The sequence below is a fragment of the Ranitomeya imitator genome, chromosome 6, assembly GCF_032444005.1.
Source record: "Ranitomeya imitator isolate aRanImi1 chromosome 6, aRanImi1.pri, whole genome shotgun sequence".
Lineage (NCBI taxonomy): Eukaryota > Metazoa > Chordata > Amphibia > Anura > Dendrobatidae > Ranitomeya > Ranitomeya imitator.
Window position 1 is genome coordinate 492,786,823 of NC_091287.1, and position 27,564 is coordinate 492,814,386.

At 43.8% G+C, this 27,564-nt stretch overlaps 1 protein-coding gene across 3 annotated transcripts in view; it reads left to right on the forward strand.

The window, feature by feature from the left end:
- SNX31 (sorting nexin 31) overlaps positions 1 to 27,564 on the forward strand; it is a 97,507-nt gene that overhangs the window by 19,807 nt on the left and 50,136 nt on the right. For 2 of the 3 annotated variants that reach the window (XM_069731657.1, XM_069731659.1), the window contains exon 2: positions 1,188 to 1,262. The exons of the other annotated variant lie outside the window; for it this stretch is intronic. In XM_069731657.1, coding sequence (XP_069587758.1) covers positions 1,188 to 1,262 — 75 coding nt within the window. The remainder of the gene's footprint in view (positions 1 to 1,187; positions 1,263 to 27,564) is intronic. 3 annotated transcript variants of the gene reach the window in all.

A 27,564-nucleotide genomic window follows, 5' to 3' on the forward strand; every position in this document is an offset into this window, starting at 1 on the left:
TTTTGCATCCATCCAGATGTGGTACGTAGAAAATCACTGGTGGGTGGAGTGGGGAGGGTCCTTTTAACCGCTTGTTGTTCCTGTCCCACTGAAGGAAAGAAGGACATCCTCCAATGGTGCTGTCAGGATGGATTCCTGGAAATACAATTACCGGTAGGTCTAATTACTGTTTTTTGGCTGCCGCGACATTGCATTAAAATGCAATAACGGGCGATCAAAAAAACGTATCTGCACAAAAGTGGTATCAATAAAAACATCTGCTTGGAGCACAAAAAAATAAGCCCTCAACCAACCCCAGATCACGAAAAATGGAGACGCTACGGGTATCGGAAAATGACAGTATTTTTTTTTTTTTTTTTTTTTTATAGCAAAGTTTGGAATTTTTTTTTTTCACATCTCAGATAAAACTTAACCTAGTCATGTTAGGTGTCTACAAACTCGTAATGACCTGGAGAATCATATCATCAGGTCAGTTTTAGCAGTTAGTGAACCGTGAACCTAGCAAAAAAAGCCAAACAAAACAAGTGTGGGACTGCACTTTTTTTTGCAATTTCAACGCACTTGGAACTTTTTTCCCGTTTTCTAGTACACGACATGCTAAAACCAATGATGTCGTTCAAAAGTACAACTCATCCCGCAAACAATAAGCCCTCACATGGCCATACTGATGGAAAAATAAAAGTTATGGCTCTGGGAAGGAGGGGAGCGAAAAACAAACACGGAAAATCCCAAGGTCATGAAGGGGTTAATTGTTCCCTCAAAAATAAGCAGTATTTGGCCTGATATATTTGAGTCACTATGTACAGACTAAAGCAGCATTTTAATTACTCATTCAACAAACGATCCAGTACATTATGTGGAAGAGGTGAATCTGTGAATGAGGGTGATGTAATACTTGCATGTAGCTGAACAGTGGACCCCCAGAGTCTTACTGGTGGACCCTTGTCCCAATAGTCTGACACTGTGTAAATACATCCTATGTTTTATGCAAAGAAACACTAGTTTGGAGGGTTTGTAGCTTGTGTAATCCCTAAGTGGTGAACACTGATTCTGACCTAGGAATATAAACTGAACCACGTTGTGTCATTATGGGGCAGAAGAGGTGACAGGTATTTGGGCATTGTGACTATTACTGACTACTGGATATTGTTATTGATGCAACTAACATTGTAACACTCTAATTTCAGCTGTATTCTGTCTACCTGGAGGGTTTTATGTTTTTCAAAGCGCGATACAGGGATCTCCATTTCTGGGATGAACAGGTAGGTCCTGGTTTTGTCCATAGTAATAAGGTGCCATTCACACCACTATGTTCCACGTATGTGTTCTATGCATCTTATTATTATTTTTTTTTTTTTGGTCAGAACAAGTACCTATTAAAGTCTACAGGCATGTTGGTAAAAAAAAAACATAAAATAAATTATCTGACCCATGGGTTAATGCTCCACTTTCTATTCTGCACCAGTTTTAATACAGAAAAGGAAATTATCTGTTCAATGTTAAGTGTCTCAATCTATGCGGCCTACCTGGCATTTCCCAGATTTGCCAGGTGCCCAGACTCTATTAGCTGTTCTCTCACTGCAGTGCTCTGTGGGATTGTTGAGAGAGCAGACTGTCAGTGATTACATGTCTCACACTGGTAAAACCCCCTTTAATTTATAACACTTTCTGGAGGCAGATTCCCAGGGAGATCTATGTCCGGCCCATAGATCTTAACAGCTCATTAACATTTAGGAAAAAACATGGATTTCTCTAGAATAAAAGATCGGATTATAGATATAAAGGTGTCATTTTAGTCAACTTTCTCTTACCCCATGACGGCACTAACGAGAGAGAGGGATCCGCCCTCAGGGACAGGAAACCCACAGGTTAAAAAGGCGGGACCTCTCCTCCACCTCAGTTCGGTTTCCTGTCCCCGACGGGGATCCCACAACTCACCATCCAGGAGTCCAGGGACCATCAGGCCGAGTTCAGGCAGCGGGGGGCCCTGCCACGGTCTCAGGTGGATTCCTCCCTGAGGGCGCGATCCGGGGTCGGCGGGCCTCGTAGATGCGCGCAGAGGGGAGGCAGTGAAGAGGATGCCGAGAAAGCCTGCCTCTTCCTTTTCAAAGGGATGATCGGCAATAGGTAGCGGTGGCTACCTGGAGGTTTTCTCCACCGATCCATAAGGCACACAGGAGGTGGTGACGCCGGTCACTGACAGGAGAACGCTGGGAGCAGCGGCGGCTGCGGAAGCTCCGTCCCTCCTGTGAGCCGGCAAACAGTGAGCGCGCGCGCGGGGTTCGGCGACTTACTGTGCAGGCGTGGGGGTCACTTCCGGGGCGGCGCAGGGCACCTCTGGGTAAACCGGAAGTTGCCTGGCGCCGCTCCATTAGTATATATCCAGAAGGAAAGGGGTATACCGCTGCTCAGAGATTACCACCATGAGTGGAATAGAGCAGTCGGTGGAAGAAATTTCACAGGCCCCTGTGACAAAGAACCCGAAGGAGCGCCATTCCTCAAGAAAACCCACGCAGCGCAGCAGCTCAGGATCCCAGCGTAGCAGAGGCTCTGGTGGATCCAGGAGGGAGACGGTGGTTCAAGTGGAGGAGGCATCCTCAAAGCCACAGCCGGTATCTTCCTCACATTAGGAGGGTAAGTGACCTCCGTGAAAGTGTAAATTCTAATAGGGGTTTATTGTTTCCTAGGGAAAGAAATGCCAGGGGAAAAGTAAACATAGAGTATGCCCGCTTTATTCAGCAGATTTGCCGGATTCATGGGTTAAAAAACTCTGTGCGCCATGTATTAAGAACACCATTGATGAGGAGACACCAAGTTTCACATCTGAATTAAAAGATTTAATTAAAACCCAAGTAGCAGACGCATTAAAAAGCGTAAAAAACCGTAAAAGAAAACATAAAGAAAAATCTCCAGATTACAGCTCCAGCGAGGGAGATAGTACGAGTGGGGATTCTGATAGCTCTACAGCTTCATCATCCTCCTCCGCATCTTCAGAAAGCGGTCGCAACTGTTTCCCAATAGATGAAACGGATGCGTTGGTGAAAATGGTTAGGGCGACAATGGGTCTGGCAGACACTCGTTCCAAAAAATCTGTACAAGATCTTATGTTTAGTGGCCTGGAACAAAAGAAGTACAGAGTGTTCCCATTAAATGAAAAAATTCAAGCCCTTATAAAAAAGGAGTGGAAAAGACCAGACAAAAAAGTACTGTTAACACCCAAAAGGAAATACCCATTTGATGACCCAGCCTGCGCCTCATGGGGAAAAGCGCCAAAATTAGACGTCGCCATCGCGAAAGCCTCTAAAAAGTTCGCTCTGCCTTTTGAAGATATGGGGACCCTCAAGGATCCTATGGATAAAAAGGCCGATGTCTTCCTAAAAGGGTCCTGGGAGGCCGCCAGCGGGGGGCTAAAACCCGGTATAGCTGCTACGTGTACAGCTAGAGCACTAATGGTCTGGCTGGATCATTTAGAGACTCAATTAAAAAATAAAACCCCGAGAGAGTCTATACTAGACTCCGTGTCAGCGATGAGAGGGGCCGCTGCATATTTAGCAGATGCCTCAATAGACTCAGTTAGACTGACGGCAAGATCGGCTTCCTTCTCAAATGCGGCTAGGAGAGCATTATGGCTAAAGTGCTGGCCGGGGGACCTGCAAACTAAAGCTAAGTTGTGTTCCATTCCGTGTGAAGGTGAATATTTGTTCGGTCCCACCCTAGACGATGTCCTCGAAAAAGCGGTTGATAAAAAGAAAGCCTTTCCGGGATTCCTAAATCAATCTTATAGGCGGCCCTTTCGAGGAAGGAGGTTCACACAAAGACGCCCCCCAAAAAATCAAAAGGAGGGGTGGGAAGACAGAAAATTCAAAAGAGGAGGTTTCATGTTCAACAAGCCGGATAATAAAAAACAGCCACAATGAGGGTGTGCCCCAGGTAGGAGGGAGACTGACCCACTTTCTTCCAACCTGGGAAAAAATTTCTGGAAGTGCCTGGACTCTAAACATCATAAAGACGGGCCTAAAACTAAGCTTTCACACAATGCCACACAATCAGTTTGTGGTCACACCACGAAGAAAGTCAGAGATCGAGCAGCTAAGCATCCAGAGAGAAGTTCTCACTCTTCTGGAGAAGAAAGTCTTACAGGAAGTTCCACAACAGGAAGAGACGAGGGGGTTTTATTCTCCGCTCTTTCTTCGAACAAAACCGGACGGAACTTTCAGAGTAATTATAAATTTGAAACAACTAAACAGATACCTGGTAATAGAAAAATTCAAAATGGAGACAATAAAATCATGTGTCAGATCCCTTATCCCGTCTTGTTTCATGACTGTTATAGACTTAAAGGACGCATACTATCATGTGCCAATCCATCCGGATTTCCGGAAATATCTCAGGGTTGCAGTAATGATACAAGGGGAACTGAAACATTACCAATACAAGGCTCTTCCGTTTGGTCTAGCCATTGCCCCGAGAGTATTCACAAAATTAATGGCGGAAGTAATGGCCCATATAAGGGAACAAAACATATTGATTGTGCCTTATCTGGACGACCTCCTAGTGATGGGCAGTTCCTCTCTACATTGCAGCCAGCAACTAAACAGAGTGATGGTAGCCCTATCGAATCTAGGATGGTTTCTGAACCTGGAAAAATCCAGGCTTATCCCATCTCAAGTACAGTTGTACTTGGGGATATTAATAGACTCAACAAAGCAAGAGTGTCGTCTGCCAGAAGAAAAAGTATCCAACATGATACATCTAGTGAATCAGTTGAGTATCTCTCCTCTGATCTCTCTAAGGAGAGCCATGTCCATACTGGGATCAATAACATAGTTAGTAAGGCCGAAAAAAGACATTTGTCCATCCAGTTCAGCCTATATTCCATCATAATAAATCCCCAGATCTACGTCCTTCTACAGAACCTAATAATTGTATGATACAATATTGTTCTGCTCCAGGAAGACATCCAGGCCTCTCTTGAACCCCTCGACTGAGTTCGCCATCACCACCTCCTCAGGCAAGCAATTCCAGATTCTCACTGCCCTAACAGTAAAGAATCCTCTTCTATGTTGGTGGAAAAACCTTCTCTCCTCCAGACGCAAAGAATGCCCCCTTGTGCCCGTCACCTTCCTTGGTATAAACAGATCCTCAGCGAGATATTTGTATTGTCCCCTTATATACTTATACATGGTTATTAGATCGCCCCTCAGTCGTCTTTTTTCTAGACTAAATAATCCTAATTTCGCTAATCTATCTGGGTATTGTAGTTCTCCCATCCCCTTTATTAATTTTGTTGCCCTCCTTTGTACTCTCTCTAGTTCCATTATATCCTTCATGAGCACCGGTGCCCAAAACTGGACACAGTACTCCATGTGCGGTCTAACTAGGGATTTGTACAGAGGCAGTATAATGCTCTCATCATGTGTATCCAGACCTCTTTTAATGCACCCCATGATCCTGTTTGCCTTGGCAGCTGCTGCCTGGCACTGGCTGCTCCAGGTAAGTTTATCATTAACTAGGATCCCCAAGTCCTTCTCCCTGTCAGATTTACCCAGTGGTTTCCCATTCAGTGTGTAATGGTGATATTGATTCCTTCTTCCCATGTGTATAACCTTACATTTATCATTGTTAAACCTCATCTGCCACCTTTCAGCCCAAGTTTCCAACTTATCCAGATCCATCTGTAGCAGAATACTATCTTCTCTTGTATTAACTGCTTTACATAGTTTTGTATCATCTGCAAATATCGATATTTTACTGTGTAAACCTTCTACCAGATCATTAATGAATATGTTGAAGAGAACAGGTCCCAATACCGACCCCTGCGGTACCCCACTGGTCACAGCGACCCAGTTAGAGACTATACCATTTATAACCACCCTCTGCTTTCTATCACTAAGCCAGTTACTAACCCATTTACACACATTTTCCCCCAGACCAAGCATTCTCATTTTGTGTACCAACCTCTTGTGCGGCACTGTATCAAACGCTTTGGAAAAATCGAGATATACCACGTCCAATGACTCACCGTGGTCCAGCCTATAGCTTACCTCTTCATAAAAATTGATTAGATTGGTTTGACAGGAGCGATTTCTCATAAACCCATGCTGATATGGAGTTAAACAGTTATTCTCATTGAGATAATCCAGAATAACATCCCTCAGAAACCCTTCAAATATTTTACCAACAATAGAGGTTAGACTTACTGGCCTATAATTTCCAGGTTCACTTTTAGAGCCCTTTTTGAATATTGGCACCACATTTGCTATGCGCCAGTCCTGCGGAACAGATCCTGTCGCTATAGAGTCCCTAAAAATAAGAAATAATGGTTTATCTATTACATTACTTAGTTCCCTTAGTACTCGTGGGTGTATGTCATCCGGACCCGGAGATTTATCTATTTTAATCTTATTTAGCCGATTTCGCACCTCTTCTTGGGTTAGATTGGTGACCCTTAATATAGGGTTTTCATTGTTTCTTGGGATTTCACCTAGCATTTCATTTTCCACCGTGAATACCGTGGAGAAGAAGGTGTTTAATATGTTAGCTTTTTCCTCGTCATCTACAACCATTCTTTCCTCACTATTTTTTAAGGGGCCTACATTTTCAGTTTTTATTCTTTTACTATTGATATAGTTGAAGAACAGTTTGGGATTAGTTTTACTCTCCTTAGCAATGTGCTTCTCTGTTTCCTTTTTGGCAGCTTTAATTAGTTTTTTAGATAAAGTATTTTTCTCCCTATAGTTTTTTAGAGCTTCAATGGTGCCATCCTGCTTTAGTAGTGCAAATGCTTTCTTTTTACTGTTAATTGCCTGTCTTACTTCTTTGTTTAGCCACATTGGGTTTTTCCTATTTCTAGTCCTTTTATTCCCACAAGGTATAAACCGCTTACACTGCCTATTTAGGATGTTCTTAAACATTTCCCATTTATTATCTGTATTCTTATTTCTGAGGATATTGTCCCAGTCTACCAGATTAAGGGCATCTCTAAGCTGGTCAAACTTTGCCTTCCTAAAGTTCAGTGTTTTTGTGACTCCCTGACAAGTCCCCCTAGTGAAAGACAGGTGAAACTGTACAATATTGTGGTCGCTATTTCCTAGATGCCCGACCACCTGCAGATTTGTTATTCTGTCAGGTCTATTAGATAGTATTAGGTCTAAAAGTGCTGCTCCTCTGGTTGGATTCTGCACCAATTGTGAAAGATAATTTTTCTTGGTTATTAGCAGAAACCTGTTGCCTTTATGGGTTTCACAGGTTTCACTTTCCCAGTTAATATCCGGGTAGTTAAAGTCCCCCATAACCAGGACCTCATTATGGGTTGCAGCTTCATCTATCTGCTTTAGAAGTAGACTTTCCATGGTTTCTGTTATATTTGGGGGTTTGTAACAGACCCCAATGAGAATTTTGTTACCATTTTTCCCTCCATGAATTTCGACCCATATGGACTCGACATCCTCATTTCCTTCGCTAATATCCTCCCTTAAAGTGGACTTTAGACAAGACTTTACATAGAGACAAACCCCTCCTCCTCTCCGATTTTTACGATCCTTTCTAAACAGACTGTAACCCTGTAAGTTAACTGCCCAGTCATAGCTTTCATCTAACCATGTCTCGGTTATTCCCACTATGTCAAAGTTACCTGTAGATATTTCTGCTTCTAATTCTTCCATCTTGTTTGTCAGGCTTCTGGCGTTTGCGAGCATGCAGTTTAGAGGATTTTGTTTTGTTCCAATCTCCTCGCTGTTTTGATTTGTTTTAGAAATGTTCTTACCTCCCATCTGAGTATGTTTTCCTGGGTCTTCTTTGTTCAAGTCTAATGTTTTTCTTCCCGTCCCCTCTTCTTCTAGTTTAACGCCCTCCTGATGAGTGTAGCGAGTCTTCTGGCGAATGTGTGTTTCCCAGGTTTGTTGAGGTGTAGTCCATCTCTGGCGAGGAGTCCATCGTACCAGTAATTCACACCGTGGTCCAGGAATCCGAATCCTTGTTGTCTGCACCATCGTCTTAGCCAGTTGTTTGCATCAAGGATCCTGTTCCATCTCCTGGTGCCATGCCCGTCTACTGGAAGGATAGAAGAAAAAACTACCTGTGCATCCAGTTCCTTTACTTTCTTCCCCAACTCTTCAAAGTCTTTGCAGATTGTCGGTAGGTCTTTCCTTGCCGTGTCATTGGTGCCAACATGTATCAGAAGAAATGGGTGGACGTCCTTGGAGCTGAAGAGCTTTGGTATCCTATCGGTCACATCCTTGATCATCGCACCTGGAAGGCAGCATACTTCTCTTGCAGTTATGTCCGGTCTGCAGATGGCTGCTTCTGTGCCTCTCAGTAGTGAGTCTCCCACCACCACCACTCTTCGTTGCTTCTTGGCTGTACTTTTTGCTGTCACTTGTTGCTGTGTGCCCTTTTCTTTTTTGCTTGCTGGTATTGCTTCATCCTTAGGTGTGCCATCTTCATCCTCTACAAAGATTTGATATCGGTTCTTCAGTTGTGTGGTTGGTGATTTCTCCATGGTCTTCTTGCTTCTTTTGGTCACATGCTTCCACTCAACTGCTTTTGGAGGTTCTCTGACACTTTTTTCACCTTCTGTGACCAGTAGAGATGCTTCTGTTCTGTCTAGAAAGTCTTCATTCTCTTTGATGAGTTTCAAAGTTGCTATTCTTTCTTTCAGACCCCGCACCTTTTCTTCTAAAAGGGCCACTAGTCTACACTTCTGACAGGTGAAATTTGATTCTTCTTCTGGTCGGTCTGTGAACATGTAGCACATGCTGCAGCTCACCATGTAGGTTGTCACATCTGCCATGTTGCTCCTAGATCCTGCTGACTTGCTGTGTGTTTTCCTTCTTGTGTAATCTACTCAGCCAAGCTCTCTTGCAATAATATCCTACGGCGCGCGGTTTGGCGATGCTTTCCAAGCAGCTGGTCCCGGCTGTACCCAACGATCTTCTAGCTTAGGGAGACTTCGCTTTTCCCAGAAGGCACCTGGAATATGCAAATTAGCCTCCTCAAGCTTGAATCCCTGGATTCAATGACATCCTGTATCCCAGTGGTACAGTGGGCTCAGAGCCACTCGAGAGATCTCCAGTGGGAAATACTAGAGGCGGTATCCCACGCAGGAGGAAATTTAGAAAAGCAATTAAAAATATCCTCTCGGACAAAAACTTCCTTAACTTGGTGGACAGACCCGTCCAATCTCAGGAGGGGGGTTCCATGGGTATGGCCGGTCTCGATAATCCTGACCACAGACGCAAGCCCTTGGGGGTGGGGGGCCCACCTAAACAGGCAAATTGCCCAAGGTCCTTGGTCAGTAGAAGAAAAAGACCTTACTTCAAACATGAAGGAGCTTTTAGCAGTTCAGTACGCCATCAATCATTTTTTAACTTCCCTCCGTTCGCACCACGTGAGAGTACTGACGGACAACAGGGTGGTAGTAGCATATTTAAACCATCAGGGAGGGACGAGGTCTCAATCCCTAATGAAAGTGACAAATTTCATCATGTCACAAGCAGAAGCCAACTTGTCCTCCCTGACAGCCCTTCACATAAAAGGGTCAGAAAATCAAACTGCAGATTTTCTAAGCAGAACCCAATTAAAACAGGGGGAATGGGAGTTAAATACAAGTATATTCAAACGCATAGTGGATCTTTGGGGGGCCCCGGATATAGATCTATTTGCAAACAATCAAAATCGGAAAACGGAGGCCTTCTGCTCGATAGATCCTCGGGGGAGTCCAGTGGCCATAGACGCGTTGTTAATTCCATGGAAATTCCATCTAGCTTATGTGTTTCCTCCGATAGCTCTAATTCCCTTAGTCTTGAAGAAAATCAGGGAAGACAGAGCCAAAGTGATACTGATAGCTCCGTTCTGGCCGAAAAGAGTATGGTTCCCATGGCTACGCCTAATGTCCATAGCGGATCCATGGGTACTCCCAGATATCCCAGACCTTCTGCATCAAGGGCCAGTGAATCACCCTCAAATAAAAAGTTTGCACATGACGGCCTGGCTTTTGAAAGGGAACTGTTAACAAAAAGGGGGTTTTCTTCAAATTTAATTTCTACCCTGCTGGCCAGTAGAAAACCTATAACTACCAGAGCCTACGGCAAAGTCTGGAAAAAGTTCCTCTCCACGTCAGGAGTTATCCTATCAAATCAGATGCCAATTCAGGAAATCTTAGAATTTCTTCAAAAAGGTTTAGAGAAAGGCCTAGCAACAAACACGCTGAAGGTTCAGATTGCAGCATTGGGTGCCCTTTACAACCAGGATTTGGCGGGGAATCACTGGGTAAAAAGATTTATTAGAGCATCTACTAGGTCCAGACCAGTTATACATCTCACCGCTCCTCCCTGGGACCTGAACTTAGTCCTTTCAGCACTAACTAAAGCGCCGTTCGAACCTTTATCTCAGGCTTCACTAAAAATAATATCTTGGAAAACCTGTTTATTGGTGGCCCTAACCTCAGCTCGCAGGATTAGTGATCTGCAGGCCTTATCAGCCTACCCACCTCTAACACAAATATTAGATGACAGAGTAATCCTCAAAACTGACCCTTCTTACCTTCCCAAAGTGGCGTCAAAATTCCACAGATCTCAAGAGATAGCGTTACCATCTTTTTGCCCCAATCCAAAAAACAAAAAAGAGGAGGCTCTACACACTCTAGATGTAAAGAGATGTCTAACACACTATCTATCAGCCACAAGGGAGTGTAGGAAAGGGAGGGCTCTGTTTGTCTGCTTTCAGGGACCAAATAAGGGTCACAAGGCATCGAAAGCCACGTTGGCGAGGTGGGTAAGAGATGCCATCAAGATGTCATATACCTCATCCGGGGAAAAAGTTCCAGACACAGTTAAGGCTCATTCAACCAGGTCGGTGGCAACCTCTTGGGCTGAACGTGGTGGAGCATCAATAGATCAAATATGTAGAGCAGCCACTTGGTCTTCCCCCTCTACATTCTTCAAGCACTATCAGCTTAATCTATCCTCTTCCTCAGACTTAACTTTTGGTAGGAGAGTTCTTGAGGCAGTAGTCCCACCCTAAAATTTTCATTCTTTGAAATTCTCTCGTTAGTGCCGTCATGGGGTAAGAGAATATCGTAGTTACTTACCGATAACGGTATTTCTCTGAACCCATGACGGCACCTGTATATTCCCTCCCTTCACGTATGGGTGTCCACACTACTTATAAATTAAGTCACGAGGTGTGCATAAAAAAAAAAAAAAAAAAAAAAAAGTGTGTGTATATATATATATATATATATATATATATATATATATATATATATATATATATATATATATATATATATATATATATATATATATATATATAGAGGAGCTTATATAAGTTATACAGTTATATTTTGTTGTGTAAAAATAACCAATTAAGTTACAGCAGAAATTCCCTGCAAGGCTCTGTAAACCAACTGAGGTGGAGGAGAGGTCCCGCCTTTTTAACCTGTGGGTTTCCTGTCCCTGAGGGCGGATCCCTCTCTCTCGTTAGTGCCGTCATGGGTTCAGAGAAATACCGTTATCGGTAAGTAACTACGATATTCTATTACCTACGTGCTCATTTAGATGACTTAAAAGGTTGATCCTACTGACAGATTCCCTTTAAAAAGTCCAAACCTCCTTGCAGTAGTGAACTGTTACCAAGAACCTTTTGGAGAAGTTGTCGGTCCCTGATAACATCTAGCTTGATCAAAAAAGACAAATTGCACACACTTTTTAGAAAGTGCCATACACATGTGGGTGATTATTCATTTTTCCATAAATATGCAGGACTGGCTGGAGTACATATTTCCAGGGGTCTTAATGGGGACTGTGGCATAAGCCGCTGTCGGGGAGTCTTATTTTTTTACAAGAACAAAGTATTGGGAGTGCTGAAATCCTACATGTTCGATTCTCGATAAGAGTAGGAGACATCTTCCATAAACTAGTAATCTAGTGATTATTACTTTATTTCTCTTCCCCTCTCCCCCCACAGAGTAGACAGGTTTGGCTGACTGGCTTCTATGTATGGGTGCTGTAAGGCGGACCTGTTTGCTCAGAAAAATTGTATTAAATATCTTGTAAAAATCCCTGGGATTTCTTGAATTTGAGGGGTTTTATTTTCTTTTTTTTTTTGTATGATTTCTGCTGCATCACCCCAACTCAATTGCAGTCTCATTTATAGGTTTTGCAGTGCAGTTTGAGGAAAGGCCTAGTTGGTCTGCAAGCAGAGACTTCACGGTTTTCTAGGGAGGAGAAGGGGATATATCAATACCAGCTCGGCAGCTGATCAAGCAGACTCTGACACTGCTGAGCTGTTACTGACTGCATCTTAGAGGGTGGGGTGAAAGTGTGTCCCCAAAGAAGGCTTTGATGAAACACCCAGTTGGACTGCAAGCGGAGATTTCACATGCTGCACTACAAAAGCAACAAATGTGAATATCTCTGCAAAGGAGTGACATAGCCTAAAATAGGGGAAAAAAAAATCAGTGGAGCTCAGGGATTTTTACAAGGTATTTTAAGTGAATTTTTTTGAGCATTTGACAGTCATTTTTAAGTAAAAGTTTTCCTTTATGTGCAGTTGAAGGCTGGTTTTTAAGAGCTTGTTCTTGCAACTTGATATGTTCTGACACATGCAGAGGTTTCTGTACATTATGATGAACTGATAATACAGGTTTGTATCTTACAAGTATTTTGAGACACAACCTTCTGGAATGTAGGGCAGTATAAAACACAAAATACACAAGTGTGGTGAGGGGGGGATAAAACGATACTTGAACACGACCTGTAGAAAAGCATGGTCTCAATCCTCATCCCCCCCCAAAAAAAAAAAAAAAAATCAGCAAAAAGACAAGTCTCTAGAGGAAACTTGAGTTGGGGAACGGGTTTAGGAAACTCTGCCTTTAGGCCTCAATCACAAGTCAATGTTTCCAGTACGTGTGCTATCCTTTTCTTTTTTTTTTTTGCATAGATGCCACATAGTAGCGTAGCTACCGGGGGGGCAGAGCGTGCGGGCACCCCAGGCCCGGTGCTCTGAGGGGGCCCACCCGGAGCTACGCTACTGTAGCTGTATCGGCGCACTGATGGTTACATTCTGTGGCAGAGCAGGGAGAATCGATCTCCCTGCTATGGGCCCCTGAGCAGGTGGGGGGGGGGCCCGGTGCCAGCAGTGGGCCCCCGCCATCATTGGAAGGTCATTTTGTACCGGCATTAAGCCCATACAGCTGATCGCAATGATGGAGAAGGAGCGCTGCTCTCCTTCCCCCGTCAGTGTCGGCGTCGGACGTCGCCGACACTGACAGCGGGCGTGATGATGTCACTGCTCAGCGCTCGCTGTCAGATCAGCGGGAGCAGCGCAGGAACAGGAAGAGAGGGGAGTATTAATTTTTTTTTATGGGGGACTGCCTTATTACAGGGTCTGATTATGGGGGGGCTCCCTTATTACGGGGTCTGACTATGGGGGGGGCGGCCTTATTGCAGGGTCTGACTATGGGGGGCTGCCTTATTACAGGGTCTGACTATGAGGGGCTGCCTTATTACAGGGTCTGACTATGGGGGGGGCTGCCTTATGCTATAGAATCTCCTTATGGGGAGTGCATTATACTATATTGTAGACTATTTGGTGCATTATGCTACTGTATATGGAGGCTATCTAGGGGGCCATCTGTTATGATCAGGTGACCTTGGAGCAGCATTAAAACTTTCACTGGAGTAGGTGGTAACTATACTGACCGCAGACCCTTATCTTATCTTCGCAACTAGAAGTAGCCGTGGGGTGTGCCTAACAAAACCTAGACACCTCGACACAGCCGGAGGACTAAATACCCCTGTAGATGTAAATAGGAATACTATCTTGCCTCAGAGCAGAACCCCAAAGGATAGGCAGCCCCCCACAAATATTGACTGTGAGTAGTAGAGGAAAAGACACACGTAGGCAGGAAACAGGATTTAGCAAATGAGGCACACACTAGCTAAATAGGAAAGGATAGGACCGGATACTAAGCAGTCAGTATTAAAAATCCTTCCAAAAATATCCACAGCAGAAAATACAAACTCCACCATCTAACTAAAGATGTGGAGCGTATATCTGCATCTCCAGAGAATCCAACAAGACCGAGAAAACACTGACAGTCTAAGCTGGACAAGAGAAAAACAAATGAATAGCACAGAATATAAGCACACTGCATGTGTGCCACAGGAACAAAAACCAGACACTTATCTTTGCTGAATTGACAGCTGAGCAGGAGAAGCCAGAAAGTGATCCAACACTTCAGAAGAAACATTGACAACTGGCAAGGACTAATGAATCCTGCACACCTAAATATCCCAGTCAGAACTGCAATCAGTAGATACACCCGGCCAGGACTGTGACCCAGAGACAACCGCACCCCCACCCACAACCACCGGAGGGAACCCAAGAGCAGAACCCACAACAGCCATCATACAGTATGGAGATTAGTGTGGGGGTCATTATACATTGTTAGAGCCATCAAACAGTTTGGGGGCTACTAAGGAGTCGGTATACTGTGTGGGTGGTACTATACAGCGAGGGGGCATTACTGTGTATAAGAGATCATACTGTATATAGAGGAGCTGTACAAGAGGAGACTCGGGACAATATTAAATGTAAAGTGGGCACTTATTGTTATAGGGGAACTCTGGTTACTGTGGCTATCAAAGGGGCACACAGGGCATTATTACTGTCTAGGGGGCAAAATATAGGCACTGTTTCCTAGGGCACTTGCACCCGTCATTACTATATTATAGAGGGGTGCTTTAGAATTTAGAGGGCACAGAGAAGCAAACAATAGGTGCAGTAATAGCGACACATACGGCTGCAGCTGCTCAGTATCGGGGTATCCGGGGCAGTAATGGGGACACATACGGCAGCAGCAGCGGCTCAGTTTTGGGATATCAGCAGGATAAGGGGTTTGTGCAGGTTGGGAATAGATGGTGATGGCTGGAATGTGAGAAGTGAAATGTCTTTGTTGTATTTTCTGCAGATGAGTCGTTGCTGGAAGAAGTTGTCATGTCGGTCTGGGCCAGATGGGAAAGATGGGAAAAATTAACGATTCAATCAGAAAGGACGTCAGCGGTAAGACATTATCTGTAACTGTGCTGCGATCTCTTATATGTTCTGTAGGGCTGGTATCTACCACTGACCATATGGCGGTAATATCCATATTGGTCTTTATATAGAGACTAGATGGTGGCCCGATTCTAACGCATCGGGTATTATAGAATATGCATGTCCTCGTAGTATATTGCCCAGCGACGTAGTATACAGCTCAGAGCCACGTGGTATATTGCCCAGCCACGTATGTCACAGGTTAAAAAATAAACATATACTCACTGTCCGATCCGAGGGCCCCTTGTAGTTCTGTCGCCAGCTTCCGGTCCCAGGGGGTGATGACGTCACGGTCACATGACCGTGACGTCATGGAAGGTCCTTGTCGCATACCATACTTGGCACCGGAGCGTCGCGAGGAGTGGGAAAGGCGCCGGAGGGTGAGTATATGATGATTTTTTTAATGTATTTTTAACATTAGATGTTTTTACTAGTGACGCTGCATAGGCAGCATCAATAGTAAAAACTTGGTCACACAGGGTTAATAGCGGCGGTAACTGAGTGAGTTACCCGCAGCATAACGCAGTCCGTTACCGCTGGCATTAACCCTGTGTGAGCGGTGACTGCGGGGATTATGGAGCGGGCACTGACGGCAGGGGAGTAGGGAGGGACTAATCAGACTGTGGCTGTCGCTGATTGGTCGCGGCAGCCATGACAGGCAGCTGGCGAGACCAATCAGCGACTTGGATTCCATGACAGACAGAGGCCGTGACCAATGAATATCCGTGACAGAAGGACAGACAGAAAGACGGAAGGGACCCTTAGACAATTATATAGTAGATTATTTTCATTAACATCGTGGTCATCTGCTGAGGTTCTCCTCCAGTATTGGGGCGCGTCACCGAGTTGTAATCAAAGTTACCTGGTTAGGGGCCCACTGAGAAGCTTCGCCTCCCCTGAACCAAAACCCTAGCTATGCCTCTGATACCATACCTACCCATAATAACCTATGGTGCTATGCACATTGCATTTTTTTCCCAATGGCATGTACTGGCCCTTGCCATTGAAGTCTAAAAACACGTATAGCGAAAGGATGGCATCCGTGCACAGTCTGTGTTCTGTGTTTAACATTGCAGAGTACAGGAGAAAATTTGTAACTTTTCTATATCCATACCAGAAAAACTGCCACATATGGATGATGTACATGCTGGGTTTATCAGATGTGTAAAGGAGAAATTAGGTTAACATCCCACAGTGAGTTTTTCATGACTTTTGGATTTCGGACGGACCACCACTCAATCTTAAAAACAATCATAACTACAGTAAACCTAGACATTAGAATAAATTCACAAAACACATTTTTTTGGCTGTCAAAATGGCCGCAGCCTTATTTAGATCACAGGATTAAAACAACCACAGTAGGAGTTAGGTGGAGTGCTAGTGACTGGGGTCTCACAAGTACTGCGATATCCCCAGCTTTCAGACATACAGCACCAGGACAGACAGCCATAAAGGGGCGGCACGCACTGGCTTGCCATTCAAGCATAGCCAGGAATCTTTCAGGGCACCAATGACCCTATTATCCTCACTCCTGTGCTTAACCACTGTTCCCACCCCTGACTGACGTTACCATTACAACGTCCTTGAGGCTGACCACCAAAGCTGTGCCTGCTCACCACCATGAGGTTTTTACCTCCTCTATTAGTTAAAATGAGTCCACCTTAACTTGTCTGCAACTTCCACCTGACTCCTAAACCGCCACCACAAAGGACATTTGACACCTTAAATGGACTCGACCGCCATCAACCCTACCTAATAAAGCCATCAACCATTTCTACATGCTATGGAAAGATTGTGCATACAAGCAACACTATTCCAGATCTGACAGAATAATTTTATCAATGCAACACTACCAAATTATGATCGATAATACTGTAACTAAAGCAAAATGACAGTTGCTAAACATCCTGCAATGAGGATCCCATAATGGGGAATGTGGAAAGTAAACCATAACAAAGATGGTAGCCACAGTCTGAATACCTGTATAATGACATCTGTCATGCCTCAAACTATTATACTGCATGTATTGTAGCCAGCTCTAATTCACCAATTCAGTTTTTGATTCTAGAAACCACCATTATGTACAGTAGCTGTGCAGTAATAATTTCTTTAATCCATTTACTACTACTGGAAAAGTGGTGAGTATATATAAAGAGGAAGATATTATAAATAGGGAGTAATTAAAAGCTACACACAACAGTAAAACTGACCATTAAATAACTTTCACAATATTTGGACATACTAATTGAAATAAACCTATGTCAATTGTTTTTAATGCACTCTATAACATTAAAGAGAAGGAGATCCAGCTCAACGAAATAGTGAAAAATCCATAATTTATTTCACTCAAAATACAGTGAAAGGACAAAACATCAGCATACAGAAAAAATTATAAAAACAAGGTCAACGCGTTTCCGGTGACTAAGCACCCTTAGTTCATGATTAAGGGTGCTTAGTCACCGGAAACGCGTTGACCTTGTTTTTATAATTTTTTCTGTATGCTGATGTTTTGTCCTTTCACTGTATTTTGAGTGAAATAAATTATGGATTTTTCACTATTTCGTTGAGCTGGATCTCCTTCTCTTTCCTGTTCGTCCACGCCCTGACACAGCGGTTCCGTGCTCCGAGCTCCTGGGAATGTCGGTATGGTGAGCTGGATTTTGTTTTTCCTGTACTCTATAACATTCACTGTTAACCGCTCCAACTGGGTCAGTCATTGGGGATGGGCATCTTGCCATTCGTGTTGATGCACTTGATTACTTTACCCTTAAGGTACCGTCACACTAGACTATATCGCTAGCGATCCGTGACGTTGCAGCGTCCTGGCTAGCGATATTGTCCAGTGTGACAGGCAGCAGCGATCAGGCCCCTGCTGTGATATCGCTGGTCGGGGCAGAAAGGCCAGAACTTTGTTTCGTCGCTGGCTCTGCCGCTGACATCGCTGAATCAGCGTGTGACGCCGATTCAGCGATGTCTTCGCTGGTAACCAGGGTAAACATCGGGTTACTAAGCGCGTTTACATCGGGTTTACTCTAGGCTTCAGGCAAACGCAGTCCAGTGCACCAGATCACAGGTACAGGCATGGTCCGGCCAGCTTGGAAGCAAATTCAGAGTCCCTTTTACCAGGTGGAGTTAGAAGCCTTCCTATTAGTGCAGTGATGTTGTAATCCCTTACTTTCTATGGCTTCTGGCAAGGTCCTTAGTTCTCTGTCCCTCATAGAAGTGGGACACAAACCCATATGACAGGTGGCTCGAGTCTTTTTGTAGGGTCTCTATCACGACCGAGGCTCTATATACCAGTGTCTCCTGGGTGTTATGGCAGACAGGTTATGCGTAGTATGCTGTCCTGTTTCTGCTGTGCCACTTAGAGTCCGACACAACCTCGGTCTTCTGGCTACTGGTATCTGTGCTGTTGCAGGGAGGTAACCCAATCACAGCTGTCCTCCCCAGTTGTCACTTGCCTGTGCTTCGCTCTCCTGGACGTTCACTAACACTGTTCTTCTTTCGGGATCTATCAATCCTGGAGCTGCAGCAACTCTGGCTGCACGGCCCCAAACACGTCTCTCTGCCTCAGACTGCTCCAGTCTGCTGTCCGGCACGAACTGACTGCTTTCCCTCCAGACCATAATATATTAATAGGGGAGTTCCGCTGAAAACCAAGTTCAGAGCTCCCCCTTCTGGCTTGGACTGTGAACATGTTGTATGCATTTTGGTTACCTGATAAGATATCTTTACTTGCTTCCAAGCGTGACATCACTCTCCCTGTGAAGAAAGCAATACCACTGTAACAACCAGGACCCTGGAGTGTCACACATGCCTACCTTCCCCTCCCCTTCTTCCTCCACTCGGAGGAGCCAATTTATTCTATAGGCATGCAAAATATGATTGCCAGGGACTTTACCCTAACAGGGTCTTATAAGCTACAAATGCTTCTGGAGACCAGAGGGCCATACCAGAGATGGTTAACCCTCCACTAAATAACAATAAACTTTTTTTTTAATTTTTTTTTTTGAAAACTGCAACAAACAGCTCCACCATGCCACCCCCAGCCACACCGCAACCAGCCCAGAGGGACCCAGCTGGCTGTTGCCTATATCAAAAATGTCCCCCTGAGACCTCAATAGGGACCCATTTCCAATTTTAACACCGATGGGAGTCGTCCATCTCTGCGGTAGGCTCCCCCGTCCTCCTTTTGGAGTAAGCAACCTACTTTAAAACCCCCTCCTTTTCTGCCAACAAATGGTTACCCCTCGACACAAGGGGGCCATACTGTGATGGACACCCCTCCAAACCAGGGGTCCATACCTGAGACCTGGTTACCCCTACTGACCAATTTATAAGCAACTTCAAGGACCCAAGAAAAAAAGGAGAAACAAATTGCTTAAATAAATTCAGTCCCTGAAATGTATATAAGGGAGGATGAAACACCATGTATGTTCCTTTAGAAGTTAGTTTACAACCAAGGTATACAACGGTTGATACTGGAAAATCTCCATCATAAGGTCATATATAGTCAGTGATGGGCAATGCTTTTTTATATGCTGTAACAATAAAGGAGAAGCCGCCTGCTCCTTTACAGCAGTTAGACAGACACTGCTATCAAATCACCAGCTGCACATAAATAGTAAGAAATATTATATGTAGGTCTAGTGTAAGCTGCCTGCAGCCATAGGTGTATGTGTAGAAGACTGAAAGTTCTGTATCCCAGTCCGTCACGCTACATACAGTACAGACCAAAAGTTTGGACACCTTATTTAACCCCTCTGTGACCTTAGACGTACTATCCCGTCGAGGTGCCCTGGGCTTATCTGACCCTGGACGGGATAGTACGTCTTAGCCGATCGGCCGCGCTCACGGGGGGAGCGCGGCCGATCGCGGCCGGGTGTCAGCTGCTTATCGCAGCTGACATCCGGCACTATGTGCCAGGAGCCGTCACGGACCGCCCCCGGCACATTAACCCCCGGCACACCGCGATCAAAGATGATCGCGATGTGCCGGCGGTGCAGGGAAGCACCGCGCAGGGAGGGGGCTCCCTGCGGGCTTCCCTGAGACCCCCGGAGCAACGCGATGTGATCGCGTTGCTGCGAGGGTCTCACCTCCCTCCCTGCTCCCTCCAGCCCCGGATCCAAGATGGCCGCAGATCCGGGTCCTGCAGGGAGGGAGGTGGCTTCACAGAGCCTGCTCAGAGCAGGCACTGTGAAGCCTGCAGCGCTGCATATCAGATCAGTGATCTGACAGAGTGCTGTGCAAACTGTCAGATCACTGATCTGTGATGTCCCCCCCCTGGGACAAAGTAAAAAAGTAAAAAAAAATTTTTCCAAATGTGTAAAAAAAAATAAAAAAAATATTCCAAAATAATGAAAAAAAAAAAAATATATTCCCATAAATACATTTCCTCATCTAAATAAAAAAAAAAAACCAATAAAAGTACACATATTTAGTATCGCCGCGTCCGTAACGACCCGACCTATAAAACTGTCCCACTAGTTAACCCCTTCAGTAAACACCGTAAGAAAAAAAAAAAAAACGAGGCAAAAAACAACGCTTTATTATCATACCGCCGAACAAAAAGTGGAATAACACGCGATCAAAAGGACAGATATAAATAACCATGGTACTGCTAAAAGCGTCATATTGTCCCGCAAAAAAAGAGCCGCCATACAGCATCATCAGCAAAAAAATAAAAAAGTTATAGTCCTGAGAATAAAGCGATGCAAAAATAATTATTTTTTCTGTAAAATAGTTTTTATCGTATAAAAGCGCCAAACCATAAAAAAATTATATAAATGAGGTATCGCTGTAATCGTACTGACCCGAAGAATAAAACTGATTTATCAATTTTACCAAACGCGGAACGGTATAAACGCCTCCCCCAATAGAAATTCATGAATATCTGGCTTTTGGTCATTCTTCCTCACAAAAATCGGAATAAAAAGCGATCAAAAAATGTCACGTGCCCAAAAATGTTTTCAATAAAAACGTCAACTCGTCCCGCAAAAAACAAGACCTTGCATGACTCTGTGGACCAAAATATGGAAAAATTATAGCTCTCAAAATGTGGTATTGCAAAAAATATTTTTTGCAATAAAAAGGGTCTTTCAGTGTGTGACGGCTGCCAATCATAAAAATCCGCTAAAAAACTCGCTATAAAAGTAAATCAAACCCCCCTTCATCACCCCCTTAGTTAGGGAAAAATAAAAAAAAATGTATTTATTTCCATTTTCCCATTAGGGTTAGGGCTAGGGTTAGGGTTAGGGCTAGGGCTAGGGTTAGGGCTAGGGTTAGGGTTAGGGTTGGGGCTACAGTTAGGGTTGTGGCTAAAGTTAGGGTTAGGGTTTAGATTACATTTACAGTTGGGAATAGGGTTGGGATTAGGGTTAGGGGTGTGTCAGGGTTAGAGGTGTGGTTAGGGTTACCGTTGGAATTAGGGTTAGGGGTGTGTTTAGATTAGGGTTTCAGTTATAATTGGGGGGGTTTCCACTGTTTCGGCACATCAGGGGCTCTCCAAACACGACATGGCGTCCGATCTCAATTCCAGCCAATTCTGCGTTGAAAAAGTAAAACAGTGCTCCTTCCCTTCCGAGCTCTCCTGTGTGCCCAAACAGGGGTTTACCCCAACATATGGGGTATCAGCGTACTCAGGACAAATTGGACAACAACTTTTGTGGACCAATTTCTCCTGTTACCCTTGGGAAAATACAAAACTGGGGGCTAAAAAATAATTTTTGTGGGAAAACAAAAAGATTTTTTATTTTCACGGCTCTGCGTTATAAACTGTAGTGAAACACTTGGGGGTTCAAAGTTCTCACAACACATCTAGATAAGTTCATTGAGGGGTCTAGTTTCCAATATGGGGTCACTTGTGGGGGGTTTCTACTGTTTAGGTACATTAGGGGCTCTGCAAACGCAATGTGACGCCTGCAGACCAATCCATCTAAGTCTGCATTCCAAATGATGCTCCTTCCCTTCCGAGCCCTCCCATGCGCCCAAACGGTGGTTCCCCCCCACATATCGGGTATCAGTGTACTCGGGACAAATTGGACAACAACTTTTGGGGTCCAATTTCTCCTGTTACCCTAGGGAAAATACAAAACTGGGGGCTAAAAAATAATTTTTGTGGGAAAAAAATTTTGTTTTATTTATATGGCTCTGCATTATAAACTTCTGTGAAGCACTTGGTGGGTCAAAGTGCTCACCACACCTCTAGATAAGTTCCTTAGGGGGTCTACTTTCCAAAATGGTGTCACTTGTGGGGGGTTTCAATGTTTAGGCACATCAGTGGCTCTCCAAACGCAACATGGCGTCCCATCTCAATTCCTGTCAATTTTGCATTGAAAAGTCAAACGGCGCTCCTTCACTTCCGAGCTCTCCCATGCGCCCAAACAGTGGTTTACTGCCACATATGGGGTATCAGCGTACTCAGGACAAATTGGACAACAACTTTTTGGGTCCAATTTCTCCTGTTACCCTTGGTAAAATAAAACAAATTGGAGCTCAAGTAAATTTTTTGTGTAAAAAAAGTTAAATGTTCATTTTTATTTAAACATTCCAAAAATTCCTATTAAACACCTGAAGGGTTAATAAACTTCTTGAATGTGGTTTTGAGCACCTTGAGGGGTGCAGTTTTTAGAATGGTGTCACACTTGGGCATTTTCTATCATATAGACCCCTCAAAATGACTTCAAATGAGACGTGGTCCCTAAAAAAAAAATGGTGTTGTAAAAATGAGAAATTGCTGGTCAACTTTTAACCCTTATAACTCCCTAACAAAAAAAAAATTGGTTCCAAAATTATGCTGATGTAAAGGAGACATGTGGGAAATGTTACTTATTAATATTTTGTGTGACATATCTCTGTGATTTAATTGCATAAAAATTCAAAGTTTGAAAATTGCGAAATTTTCAAAATTTTCGCCAAATTTCCGTTTTTTTTCACAAATAAATGCAGGTACTATCAAAGAAATTTTACCACTATCATGAAGTACAATATGTCACGAGAAAACAATGTCAGAATCACCAGGATCCGTTGAAGCGTTTCGGAGTTATAACCTCATAAAGGGACAGTGGTCAGAATTGTAAAAATTGGCCTGGTCATTGACGTGCAAACCACCCTTGGGGGTAAAGGGGTTAAAGATTTTTCTGTACTTTCATGACTATGAAAATTGTACATTCACACTGAAGGCATCAAAACTATGAATTAACACATGTGGAATTATATACTTAACAAAAAAGTGTGAAACAACTGAAATTGTGTTCTATTCTAGGTTCTTTAAAGTAGCCACCTTTTGCTTTGACTGCTTTGCACTCTTGGCATTCTCTTGATGAGCTTCAGGAGTAATCTCCGGTAATGGTCTTCCAACAATCTTGAAGGAGTTCCCAGAGATGCTTAGCACTTGTTGGCCCTTTTGTCTTCACTCTGCGGTCCAGCTCACCCCAAACCATCTCGATTGGGTTCAGGTCTGGTGACTGGAGGCTAGGTCATCTGGCGTAGCACCCCATCACTCTCCTTCTTGGTCAAATAACCCTTACACAGACTGGAGGTGTGTTTGGGGTCATTGTACTGCGCATGTGTGTCTCCCTTTGATGCAGGCTCCGGCGCTGAGCTAACTTCTTTCTGGGCACACATCTGCTGTTTTGAACAGCTGACATGTAACCCTGAGAGCTGTGGGTGGAATCGCGATCCACCAACAGCTGTTAACCTGTTAAATACCACTGTCAATTTCTTACAGTGGCACTAAATGTGATCGCGCCAGAGGCGCATCACTAATCCTGCCTATCGGCACCCGTATCACATGACCGTGGGTCGACGATGGGTTGGCATGACAACCCAGGGTCTGCAGGAGACCCCCTGTGGTTGTCATTGCTGGATTGCTATGAGCGCCACCCAGCGGTCAGCGCTCACAGCAAGTGAGCATTTCTGCTACACATAGGCGATCTGATCATCGCCTTTGTGTAGCAGAGGCGATCGGACAACTGCAGCTTCTAGTCTCCCATAGAAACTATTGAAGCACGCAAAAATTAAATTTTTCTTTAAAAAAAAAAAAAAAAAAAAAGTTCAAATCGCCCCATTTAAAATAACCATAAAAAAAATTTGTGGCATGAAGGGGTTACTAACATCAGGGCGGGGGGACTAAAAGCAAAACTTTTCAAAACCCACCCACCAAGATTTCACAGGTAAAGCCTCTACAAGAAAATGCTTACGGTCGTCTTTATACTCTGTTCTTTCAAGTATAGAGAGCCGGTGGGTTCTTTTTAACCTCTTCAAGTAGTTAAGATGTGATCGAAGACTGAATTGATTTACAGCAGTATCCTTAGCCCCTTTACCCCCAAGGGTGGTTTGCACGTTAATGACCGGGCCAATTTTTACAATTCTGACCACTGTCCCTTTATGAGGTTATAACTCTGGAACGCTTCAATGGATCCTGGTGATTCTGACATTGTTTTCTCGAGACATATTGTACTTCATGACAATGGTAAAAATTCTTTGATAGTACCTGCGTTCATTTGTGAAAAAAACGGAAATTTGGCGAAAATTATGAAAATTTCGCAATTTTCCAACTTTGAATTTTTATGCAATTAAATCACAGAGAGATGTCACACAAAATACTTAATAAGTAACATTTCACACATGTCTACTTTACATCAGCACAATTTTGGAACCAAAATTTTTTTGTTAGGGAGTTATAAGGGTTAAAAGTTGACCAGCAATTTCTCATTTCTACAACACCATTTTATTTTAGGGACCACATCTCATTTGAAGTCATTTTGAGGGGTCTATATGATAGAAAATACCCAAGTGTGACACCATTCTAAAAACTACACCCCTCAAGGTGCTCAAAACCATATTCAAGAAGTTTATTAACCCTTCTGGTGTTTCACAGGAATTTTTTGAATGTTTAAATAAAAATGAACATTTAACTTTTTTTCACAAAAAATTTAATTCAGCTCCAATTTGTTTTATTTTACCAAGGGTAACAGGAGAAAATGGACCCCAAACATTGTTGTACAATTTGTCCGGAGTATGCCAATACCCCACATGTGGAGGTAAACCACTGTTTTGGCGCATGGCAGAGCTCGGAAGCGAAGGAGTGCCATTTGACTTTTCAATGCAAAATTGACTGGAATTGAGATGGGACGCCATGTTTCGTTTGGAGAGCCCCTGATGTGGCTAAACATTAAAACCCCCCACAAGTGACACCATTTTGGAAAGTAGACCCCCTAAGGAACTTATCTAGAGGTGTGGTGAGCACTTTGACCCACCAAGTGCTTCACAGAAGTTTATAATGTAGAACCGTAAAAATAAAAAATCATATTTTTTCACAAAAATTATCTTTTCGCCCCCAATTTTTTATTTTCCCAAGGGTAAGAGAAGAAATTGGACCCCAAAAGTTGTTGTACAATTTGTCCTGAGTACGCTGATAGCCCATATGTGGGGGTAAACCACTGTTTGGGCGGATGGGAGAGCTCGGAAGGGAAGGAGTGCCGTTTGACTTTTCAATGCAAAATTGACAGGAATTGAGATGGGACGCCATGTTGCGTTTGGAGAGCCACTGATGTGCCTAAACATTGAAACCCCCCACAAGTGACACCATTTTGGAAAGTAGACCCCCTAAGGAACTTATCTAGAGGTGTGGTGAGCACTTTGACCCACCAAGTGCTTCACAGAAGTTTATAATGCAGAGCCGTAAAAATAAAACAAAATTTTTTTCCCCACAAAAATTATTTTTTTAGCCCCCAGTTTTGTATTTTCCTGAGGGTAACAGGAGAAATTGGACCCCAAAATTTGTTGCCCAATTTGTCCTGAGTGCGATGATACACCATATGTGGGGGGAACCACTGTTTGGGCACATGGGAGGGCTCAGAAGGGAAGGAGTGCCATTTGAATGCAGACTTAGATGGAATGGTCTGCAGGTGTCACATTGCGTTTGCAGAGCCCCTAATGTACCTAAACAGTAGAAACCCCCCACAAGTGACACCATTTTGGAAAGTAGACCCCCTTAGGAACTTATCTAGATGTGTGCTGAGCGCTTTGACCCACCAAGGGCTTCACAGAAGTTTATAATGCAGAGCCGTAAAAATAAAACAAAAATTTTTTCCCACAAAAATTATTTTTTAGCCCCCAGTTTTGTATTTTCCCGAGGGTAACAGGAGAAATTCGACCCCACAATTTGTGGTCCAATTTGTCCTGAGTGCGCTGATACCCCATACAGGTCCTTCTCAAAAAATTAGCATATAGTGTTAAATTTCATTATTTACCATAATGTAATGATTACAATTAAACTTTCATATATTATAGATTCATTATCCACCAACTGAAATTTGTCAGGTCTTTTATTGTTTTAATACTGATGATTTTGGCATACAACTCCTGATAACCCAAAAAACCTGTCTCAATAAATTAGCATATTTCACCCATCCAATCAAATAAGTGTTTTTTAATAACAAACAAACAAAAAACCATCAAATAATAATGTTCAGTTATGCACTCAATACTTGGTCGGGAATCCTTTGGCAGAAATGACTGCTTCAATGCGGCGTGGCATGGAGGCAATCAGCCTGTGACACTGCTGAGATGTTATGGAGGCCCAGGATGCTTCAATAGCGGCCTTAAGCTCATCCAGAGTGTTGGGTCTTGCGTCTCTCAACTTTCTCTTCACAATATCCCACAGATTCTCTATGGGGTTCAGGTCAGGAGAGTTGGCAGGCCAATTGAGCACAGTAATACCATGGTCAGTAAACCATTTACCAGTGGTTTTGGCACTATGAGCAGGTGCCAGGTCGTGCTGAAAAATGAAATCTTCATCTCCATAAAGCATTTCAGCCGATGGAAGCATGAAGTGCTCCAAAATCTCCTGATAGCTAGCTGCATTGACCCTGCCCTTGATGAAACACAGTGGACCAACACCAGCAGCTGACATGGCACCCCACACCATCACTGACTGTGGGTACTTGACACTGGACTTCAGGCATTTTGGCATTTCCTTCTCCCCAGTCTTCCTCCAGACTCTGGCACCTTGATTTCCGAATGACATGCAAAATTTGCTTTCATCAGAAAAAAGTACTTGGGACCACTTGGCAACAGTCCAGTGCTGCTTCTCTGTAGCCCAGGTCAGGCGCCTCTGCCGCTGTTTATGGTTCAAAAGTGGCTTTACCTGGGGAATGCGGCACCTGTAGCCCATTTCCTGCACACGCCTGTGCACGGTGGCTCTGGATGTTTCCACACCAGACTCAGTCCACTGCTTCCTCAGGTTCCCCAAGGTCTGGAATCGGTCCTTCTCCACAATCTTCCTCAGGGTCCGGTCTCCTCTTCTCGTTGTACAGCGTTTTCTGCCACATTGTTTCCTTCCAACAGACTTACCATTGAGGTGCCTTGATACAGCACTCTGGGAACAGCCTATTTGTTGAGAAATTTCTTTCTGGGTCTTACCCTCTTGCTTGAGGGTGTTAATGATGGCCTTCTTGACAT